At 34.3% G+C, this 10,447-nt stretch overlaps 2 protein-coding genes across 2 annotated transcripts; one reads left to right on the top strand and one right to left on the bottom strand.

Moving 5' to 3' along the window:
- Positions 1 to 67: 67 nt before the first annotated feature.
- On the bottom strand, positions 68 to 961 carry LOC111406517 (transcription factor bHLH125-like; the record flags this gene model as incomplete). The annotated part of the gene is made up of 2 exons (XM_023035929.1): positions 494 to 961; positions 68 to 328 (listed from the first exon to the last, which is right to left on the bottom strand). Coding segments are annotated over exons 1-2 (546 nt in total), but the record flags the coding sequence as incomplete, so codon positions are not given.
- Positions 962 to 3,198: 2,237 nt separating this feature from the next.
- LOC111405442 (dolichyl-diphosphooligosaccharide--protein glycosyltransferase subunit 1B) lies at positions 3,199 to 9,289 on the top strand. The gene is made up of 9 exons (XM_023034328.1): positions 3,199 to 3,437; positions 3,581 to 3,625; positions 5,356 to 5,987; positions 6,302 to 6,449; positions 6,835 to 7,014; positions 7,124 to 7,192; positions 7,697 to 7,786; positions 8,589 to 8,734; positions 8,971 to 9,289. Exons 1-8 carry the CDS (start codon positions 3,306 to 3,308, stop codon positions 8,709 to 8,711), a joined length of 1,419 nt encoding a protein of 472 aa, XP_022890096.1. The 5' UTR covers positions 3,199 to 3,305; the 3' UTR covers positions 8,712 to 8,734; positions 8,971 to 9,289.
- The last annotated feature ends 1,158 nt before the right edge of the window (positions 9,290 to 10,447 follow it).

The raw sequence follows: 10,447 nt of genomic DNA on the forward strand, positions 1-10,447 counted from the left end.
GCCTCTTCTTGCTTTTCTTCCTCGAGGGCTGCCCCTGTGGAGGGGCGCCTCCCCTTGTGCTGACAAAGTTCCGGAGAGCACGAAGATCAAAAGACATACCTAATTTGAAGCTGCAACTGATTACAATTTCCATGCCATCAAGGCAAGGGTTCACCATGACTGAATCAGTAGAATAACAAGTGGAACTTCCAACCTCGGCACTTAGGTTGCCTGAATTAGAAAACTTCTTTAGCTTGTCTCTCCGAATTTGTAGTTCCCTGATATTATTCTTCATATCTCTTATGTAATTTATTGCCTCTTGCATGTGATCTGATATCGACCGCTTTCCCTAGAACACCATGAATACCATGTTAGATGCGTATATTTAATAATAAAAAAAGAGAAGAAAATCATACATTAAGAAGAAAAAAACAGTCTTCTGCTCCTAATAAATTTAGGGTTATCGTTATCGTAAATCCTTAAAAATAAGTATAGTGATAAATGATGAATTCACCTTTAGGTATTCGGGAGGAACAAGTGATCGAAGAGAAGCATAAAGCTTAGTCATTTCTTGCCTTCTCTGCCGTTCAATATCTCTATGTACAAGTTTCCTAATATAGGATTCATCAAGAGTACGTTCACCCTTGTTTTCTTGAATACTGACTGATTTTTGTTTCCCCTTCTCCCCGCTGCTGGTATTAAGACTATGATCCATAGTCAGATCTTGAAGGATTTGATCTGATTGATAAACTAAAGGGGACTGAAACACCAGCTCATAGCCTTGTTGTAAAGAAAACATCTCAACCGTAGATTATCAAAGATTCTCAGATCAAATCTTGTACTCCAATGGAGTTCTTAAAGAATAATATACGTTTTAATGGAGTTTAGACGAAGATACGTTTCTTAGGGTTTTGAGATCTTTCTGTGGCCCTCAATGCAACGATTACCAGAAGAAAATCCTTTATATTTACAAAATACAAGAAAAAAGACCCCACCACTATAATCTTGTTAAATTTTTTATATCAGCATTGGTTTCGTTAATTATAATAAATTCAAAAACCAGGCTATCTCCTTTAACATTTAATTAATAGTAGATGACTATGCCAATATTGATATACTCCGAGGAGTGTATCCCGAGGACTCAATCTATACCCCACCTCATTTCTCTTCTTCGGTCCTCGAGGTCATCTAAGTCCTCGAGATATTGTAGTCCTCGAGATACCTCGAGGACACATTTACATTCCCTCAATGTCCTCAAGAATAGTCCTCGAGACATACACCACCAACATACCTCCTAAGACCTGGGTACCTAACTAACAAACCTAAACACCCAAGGATTTTACATCAACCCTAACACCACTTGTCAAACAATTCCATTACAAGTAGGACATTCTTTATAATAGAAATTCCCTTGGATAAAAACATCCAACCAACACAATCCTACTAGGAGTACACTACCTACTCCTATAAAAGCAGAACCTTGGGCCATTATTCAGGTACGTTTGACATTGTTCTTCAGCACATAGCCTCACGCATATATTTCCCTTTCTGACTTAAGCATCGGAGGGGCGACGAGAACACACCTTGTTGCCTTTGTTTCAGGTATCGGAAGATCACGTTCGTGCTCCTCACCAGTCATCAAGCTCGGAAAATCTACAGGTACGATTTTTGGTAGCATCATAAGCCATGAAGGGTTTTGGGGTATTACATATTTCTCTCTTACAAAGTTTGATTCTTGAAATTTATACAAGCATATTTGTTTATCATTGTGCTTATTTTATGGCATGCTCTTTATGATACATTCATTTTATACCTTAATTTCAATGTAATATATATCGACCAAGTGGTATGTCCCATCTCAAGAGTTTCTCAAACTTAATGTGTACGCCATTGAGGACTTAGGAGGGAGTGATTTGGTTGGGGATTTGGGGTCCGTGGTGATACGATTGCGACTAGCAAAGGACTTTTGGGTAGATCTATTAATTCAAAGGTGCTAGAATTACTTTCTCTTCGAACAATCTTCGAAGAGCTAAGGATTTATCGCTTCATAATGGTATGCGTAAAAGTGATGCTCTAAGGGTTGTCCATGAAACTATTAATAGAGATGGAGACGTGCTCTAGTCGAATACTTTAGTTATTGAAAGGATAGCTATTTTTATAGCAAGATGTTGGGTGCAGCTCTTGTCGGTTTATCCTACGTTTCTATAATCTAACTCTAAGAGCTATGTTTGGGATACTCGATCACCATGGTTTATTTTGTCATTGGAGTTTTAGGATAGGTATTCTAGACACTTTAACAAATAAGTGCATCTCCAATGGTGCTTTAAATTAAATCAAAATTGTAAGTTAAGAGGCAAAAAGCTATCAATTCACTTGCACCCAATTTTTTAGATCTTTTCATTGGGGTGGAATTTGGATTTAAATCCATCAACATGTAAATAAAAATAAAAAAGTAATTTAAGTGTATCTCCGATGATGGTGTAAAATTGAATGTAAATTAGTATTTTTAGTATCACATTTGCATCCTCGTTTACATCCCAATAGATTTAAATCCAAATTTTGTTCAAATGAAAAAAATTAAATCCTCTTTTCGCCTCTTGTGGATATTTTCGTAGAAAAATATAATTTGCACTTTCTTTTCATTTTTTTATTGGAGAAAATTTCGACCACTTCAAATATCCAAATCATAATTTAGACCTATTTCACATCACAAAAATACTTTATACCCCTATTTGAGTCTCATTTTTTCAACAATGTATTTTTTTCAAATCTCATTTTTAACCACATCATCCCATAAAATCATTATACACGTATTTCAAAAAAATTCTTACTTTTACCCATATATTTATAAAAAAATCACTATTTCATAATACATTTTTCCCTCCAAAATGGGATCAATTTGGGGTTAAAAATATCAATTTACACTAAACTTTATATTATCGTTTAGATGCTCTAGGAGTCATTTTATCAGTACTATTATCGTTTAGATGCTCTAGGAGTCATTTTGCTCTTGTTTGAGATCCATTCTTTTGAAAAAATACGTATTTCAACAGTATTTTGACATTATTTTAATCACACATTCTTCAATAAAATAATATTACACCCAAATTCAAAATTTTTCTTTATTTTTTAACCATACATTCTTATCAATACACTATTTAAAAATTCATTTTTCCTTAAAAAGAAAAAAAAAGGGCCTGGGCTTTATCAGTACAAGTCCTTCGTAACACTTTGACGAGGCCTTTTGTGTAAATTTCCCGGCGTTATTTCACACACACAAATGCCCTGAGAAGACTGATCAGTAACAAAGTCTACGCTACGCAGCAATGGGAGCCACGGCGAACTTCCGAAAAGCAATAATTTTCTCTGTTCTCTTTTTCTATTCTATGTTGCTGGTGAAAACGTTGTCGTCTTCTCCTCCTTCTTCGAACCTCCAGATCCTTACAGCTGAACGCAGGGTAAAAATTCCACATTTTATTTTCTTAACCAATTTGATTTACTATTTTTTGAAAGAAACTATAATTTTAATTGGTGTATGCAAATATATTTATGTAGCAGTTTTCTTATAGATCATGAATGTGCATCGTTTAATTTTATGCAGATTGACTTGACTTCGCATATTGTTAGGGTTTATTTGACCTTGAAGGTATGCTCCTAACCTATATTTCATCTTAATTTAATTTCCATTTTTTAAATTTGTGATTTTTTTTTCCTTGCGCCAGTTCTGAAGAAGTACGTGTTAATGTGTTATTGGTGTTTTGTTGTAATGTCGGTGATAAAAATTGATATACTTCAAATTCGGCATTATCAGATCACAATCAAATTAAAAAGGATGTTTCTGTTTTAGATTAAACAAGAATACCTAAGTGCTAGGATCTAAAAAATAAAAAATAAAAAAATGGTGCAAAGCCTGAATTTTGTTACCCGAACGAGCCATTTCAATATGGATGAAGGCGAGAGCAATTTTTATCCTGCTGGAGCATGGTCCAAGAAGAGTACATGGTACCGACATTACTTGGGTTTTTAGGGTTTACTTTTATCTGGCGGGGAGAAATGTTAGTAAGAAGGTAGTATCATACATCTTCCATATGTGAACCGTGTAATAGGTGATGGGTCCTTCTGAATTCTCAAATCAAATAGGAAATTTGTAGAGGTTTCAGTGAGAAGGTAGCATCATAAGTTCTTCTCTAGAAGAAAAAGTAATAAGAATATCTGAATATTTAGCATATATCACATCATCCATATCTTAACGGTTTCTTTTCATTGTGCTTGCAATTAATATTATCTGTAGAGAATATATAGGATCAACATAAAGAAAAAGTGTGCTTATCTTTTGTCAACACAATGCTAAGGTTTTCAATTACACCTCTTAAATTTGATAACATTTGGATTTCGATCTGAGATAGTCTGGAAACTCAAGAATTTAGACTTTAGATTTTGAGTAGATGCAAGACGTATATGGGCATCATAATCTCTGTCTATACTCTATAGAACATAAACTGATGATGAATTACCATTAATTTATCGCTAATGTTCAAAAAATGCTAAAACTGTAGCAGATTAAATGGTCAAACGAGTTGGTTTTATGGATACTTCCCAGATCCCTCGAACTATCCTTTTTTTATTGATTTTCTGTAATTAATGCTCCCGATTCTCTATTTGTATCATAAAAAAGAGGAAAAGGATGAAATGAAGTAAAATAAATTTTCTATTAGTATTTGGTTCTGAAGTAAATTTGAACTGTAGGTGTCTCATGAGTTTTGTTTCAACTGCTCAATGTTCCATATGGCTGCGAGCTTGTTTTTCTTCCTAACTAACGTTATTGTGGTCATCATGATTTGGTGGTCAACAATTGGATGGACTTCACATTCCGCATACGTAGGATGTGCTTTGGTTAAAAGATCAGTTTAAAGAACAACTAAAGATGTTGCATTTTCACATTATGAATAATGTGGAAATTTTATGATCCAAGTGAAAATCCAAGTTGAGTGGAAAACTTTAATATTGTATCACTCTTTATGGTATTTCAAGAGGAAGGGTAATGCCAGAAAATTTTTATCCTGAGCATGGTCTAGGAACTGAAACACAGTGTGCAGACATTAGTGTGGTGGTGATGCCCTGGCTTTAAAGGTACATGATTGTGTAGTAGGGTGAAAGGTTCTGGAAGAACTCCACACATCGTAAATCTTCCATTTAGTTTCCAAAAAAATATGTGAACCGTGTTACAAGCAAGGGTGGTCCTGATTTCACAAATCTCAATGGAACATGTACTTTTATTACGTTTTACCAGATTTTTTTGCACGGTCATCTTCAATTTCCACTTGAAATTGAAATTGCAGTTTGCATATATTTTATGTTACTAATTGGCTGTCTCAGGTTGAGAATACTGGGGAAGCTCCAGCAGCAGAAGTCCTTCTTGCCTTCTCGCCTGCACAGTTTGATCATCTAGCTTTGGTCAAAGCAGCAGCCGCTGTTGGCAAGAAGAAGAAGAAAACATATCTTCCTCTTGAAGTGAACCCATCTGATCACCCTGATGCACCAAATGGAACCAAATACTATTCCATATCTCTGCTCAAACCATTAGGCAAGGCTGAATCAATCACTCTAGAAATACTTTACATGTTAACACACTCTCTTGAACCATTCCCAGCAGAGATAAGCCAGTCAGAGTCTCAATTGGTTTATTACCATGATAGTGCTGTTATTCTCTCTCCATATCATATAAAACAGCAGGCATCTATGGTTAAGACACCAACTTCAAAGGTGGAATCATTCACAAGAGTTGAACCTACTGACCGCTCGGGCACAGAACTGAGATATGGACCTTATGAGGACCGTCATCCTTATTCATACTCGCCCGTAATCATTCATTTAGAGAACAATAACGCATTTGCTGTTGTTGAGGAGCTTGAGCGGGAAATCGAGATATCTCACTGGGGCAGCATCCAGGTTACCGAGCATTACAAGTTAGCTCATGCTGGTGCCAGGCATAGAGGCATTTTCTCAAGGTTAGATACACTAGTTTCACGTAGAGTAGCATTCCAATCTTTAGATAATCATATGTGTGAGAATTAAAATTACTGTTAATAACGTTTTTTGCCAATTTTAGCTGCGGTTTGAAGTTTTCTTTTCATGTGAGCTGCTTAACATGCAAGTACATATTGATAAAAATGGCTACGATCTTTTCTTTGTGACTAAAAGTTTTAACCAACTTGGAACTGAAACTTTTGCCTACTCCAATGCTTGCATCTATGTTATTTTTCGCATATATTCTTATCTTTTGTTTATTTATTTCATCAATTTGTGGAGCTTCTTTTGGCAGGGTTGAGTATCAATCTAGACCTTCCATTAGTGGTGTCTCTTCCTTCAAGCATCTTCTTGCAGAGCTACCCCCAAGGGTTCATTCTGTCTACTACAGAGATGATATAGGGAATATCTCGTCATCACGTTTGCGCACAAATTCCAAGAAGGTAATACTTCCACAAGCCCCCCACCAACCCCCCTCCCAAAAAAAAAAAAACACGGGGAGAGAGAAGGAAAAGGCAAGATCCTACTTCAGGCTGCTGAATCTGGAAATAATTTTATGTTTAGAAAAACTGATCTTGTCTTTTCTTTGTATTTGACTCATCATTCTTCTACATGCTATAATTTTATCATTAAATTGATATTTCTTATAAACAATTTTTGTACCTCAAGTCTGCTCATCATTAGATGCTCCATAGCGAGCTGATGGCATTAAATTTTTATGAACTCTTAGGTTGTAAGAACTAGAATTAGTTATTCTAAGACACGTGCTTTTGCCAAACTAGGATAAAAACAAAAGGTCATATTGAATTATGTTCTTTCTCTTTGCAGTCGGAGCTGTTAATTGAGCCACGTTATCCTTTATTTGGCGGCTGGAAAGCAACTTTTATCATCGGATACGGGGTGCCACTCCAGGACTTCCTTTTCGAGTCGGATGGTGGTTCACGTTACCTGAATTACACTTTCGGGTGTCCTTTGTCTGAGACAGTTGTTGACAAGTTGACTATAAAAGTCTGTACTGTATTATGAGTTGTTTGTTGCAGTATGAGTTAGTTGTTTCTGAAAATTCAGTGCTTTGTTGTCTGGAAATTAATTTTCTAATGATCCTATTATTTTTTAGGTTGTCCTTCCAGAGGGATCAAAGAACCCTTCTGTCAAAGCTCCTTTTACAGTAGAACAAAGTATGGAGGTAATTCATTTAGAATTTGTCTCGTTTATCACCGAGGCAAACAGAGTCCTTTATTTAAGGCAAGCTGACTATATATGAATAATGACTCGTACGGTCATACCACTCTACTAAAAGCATCTAGCAAAAAACTTTTACTTAATTCTTTAATTTATTTGCAACGGCTAATGATATCTTAGGTAGGTCCTGTTGTTTGAAAGTGAATCTGTTACATGTACGGCAGTGTTAAATGTGTTATTCATGAAAAAGATTTGATAATTGACACAACTGAAGTCAAGCCAAGCCATATTATATTTTCCGATGTCTTGACACACCATTTAAGAAGCATCTGTTTTTAACTCTATATTCTTCAGTAACTATTGATGGGATGAATAATTTCAAATCAATTCTAAGAAACAATTTTTTTATTACTGTAGCGTGGGTGATTGGACTATTTCATTTCTTGGCAGAATTTCACTTGGCATTGTTAACTACAATGCTTTACATTTTGATCTCTGCTGTCTGCAGACCAAATACTCGTATCTTGATGTTATTGGGAGGACTGTGGTGGTTCTGGAAAAGAAAAATGTTGTACCTGAGCATAATGTTCCTTTCCAGGTAATTTCTGTACTAAATTTTATTGAGTGGCTTATGCCATTCTAGGCATGCAAATTCAGGGTTAGTTCCTTTAAAACCATTGATGAGAATGACACGTTCAATAACTACTACATATTGAAAGGGAATCCGCTAAACCTGTAATCCACTAGGGTTGACCCTTGATTTGCTGTTCCACTTCCATTGAATGAATTTCTTCTCTAGAAGAGACTGAATAATAGCAAAATTTAGCATGCATCACCTTGTCCATATCTGCTTAAGAAACTGTTCGATTGAGTGCCAATAAGATAAAATTTTCTAGTTATCATTAGAGGATAGTATCAATATAAAGATGAATCATTCTTCTATTTCTTCCATACAAAATACAAATTCAACCACATTTAGAGCTCTGAGATACCCTAAATTTGAGAATTTAACCTTTAGCTGTTTACCAGAGGCAAGATTTATTTGGGTATGTTTATCTACAGAACTTAAAACTTACGATATATTGCTATTGATTATCGCATGTTTATAAAAATACAAAAATGGTTGCGACTAAATGGTCAAACAAGCTAGGTTTTATTATATACTTCCCCAGATCCCTGAATTTTATCTTCTCTTGATTGAGTTGCTGAAATTAATTGACCTCATTCTCCATTTGTAATATAAAATAAGAGGAAAATGATGGAAGAGAATACTTTTCTCATATTTTCTCTAAACTAAAATTAAGTTGTAGATGCTCTAATTTTTTTTTTTTTTAATTTTTCTAATTCTTTATGTTTCACATGACTGCTTGACTCTCACTGTTACCATTTTTCTTGTGCAGGTCTATTACAACTTCAACCCAATGTTTATGCTTGCAGAACCATTGATGCTAGTTTCTGCCTTTTTCCTTTTCTTCATTGCTTGCATTGCATACCTGCACATGGATCTTTCTATACGCAAATGACAAAGCCCCAAAGATCTCAGGAGGTACCTGTTCATGCAACTTACCCATACTATATTGGAATAATACAATTTGTACATCATTGTGTACAGATTGATAACATGGAAGATAGAGAAAGATTATAATAATTGAATTTATTTTCTTTTCGTCTCTTTTCTAATTTTTCACTCTTCCATGTCATCCATCTGTACACCATTATATATATATATATATATATTGGGTGGTAAAACCTTTGAGGTTTGAATCTTTTTCTTTCTTTTAGCTCAAAATTCAGTCTCTTGCTTGTGACTTGGAGCAGCTACAGTCAGTCAGCCAAATATAGAAGATTCATGGAAGTTGAGTAACGGGTACAAGGATTGATTTATATCATATCTGCGAGAGTATTTGGTGATATTTAAGTCGAACTAATTTCTATTCTTCAAATGTTTATGTATCTTGTAAGAAAGAAAATGGAAAAACAGTTTCCAAGTGAGACAGTTTAGTGGACTATGAAAAAGTTTTGCAGCTAATCGACAGTGAAAACTGTATTTGCGACATTAATCTGTTTTTAGTTTTCGAGTTGAAGACTGGAGTTCAGTGAACATGTGATTGCTCATCTTAGATAACATTAGTTAATGAAATCTCCTTAGTAATTTAAATAATCATATAGTGCCAATCAATATAATGCAAATTGATTTTTAATTTTTGAAAATTATGGATATATTTTTAGCAATGTCAAAAGTTGAGTTCGTGATTTAGGACATCTCCAGAAGACTTTTTATTTATAAAGAATGTCTTTAAATTTAAATAATAACTTTGGCTCTCCAAATTTGGAGAATTAATTTACTCTTTCATGTTAAAATTTAAAATAAAGTGTTTCTTGGAATATATTTTTGGGTATTGACTCTCGAAGATAGAGAGTTCTATTTTTAGAGTCTTTTGAACATTTTGCTTACACATAAATTGTGTCAATGGAATCGCTATGGCAATTCATGTTTTTCATTTAATGTCGCTGTATATGGTTGGGAATTATGAATTATTGGGTGGAACCTTATGGACTCACGAACAAAACTGTGATACATTTCTCGAAGTTGTTATAGAGGCAACAAATATACTCTTTACTTTGAACAATCTTCAATTAACAATTTGCCGTCAATCATTTTTAATAAAAAACTCCTTGTTTAATAAGGTAAACTATAATTTAATAATTAGTGTCAAAAGAAAAGAAAGAAACTGATTTTTCTCTATATTGAATTCATGTGCAAAATTATTTTTTTGAAAGAATATATAATTAAAAATGAATTTTAAAGAATATATATCAAATATGAACTCAATCGTAATTGGGAGTTAAATTATTATGAATATTCAAACAACAAAAATGTGTGAACGCAGCTGACAAATTCATTAGTGGGAGATGTTTCCTAATTGAATTTAAAGAGGTATGGGGAGAGTAATTTTCAGTAATTTGAATTGATGCATGCATGGGAAACAATAAATGTAACTTCCATTTTCAAGAATGCCTCTGGGAAATCTTGTGAAATCATCGTTCTAAAGAACCATAAACATACACCTCAGGGAATTATAAGTAGTTGGTAATTATAAAAGGATTATGCTACATGTATATTAGAATATGTTGGAAAAAATTGAGTGAGCGACTCACTTTTGGCACAATTTTTGATGGGATCCATTGGTTCAATGTGGAATATCAAAGTTAATATGTGCTCTCCTCTGCGAGAACATCGATTTCATGTATTTATTTG

The sequence above is a fragment of the Olea europaea genome, chromosome 12 (assembly GCF_002742605.1).
Source record: "Olea europaea var. sylvestris chromosome 12, O_europaea_v1, whole genome shotgun sequence".
NCBI lineage: Eukaryota > Viridiplantae > Streptophyta > Magnoliopsida > Lamiales > Oleaceae > Olea > Olea europaea.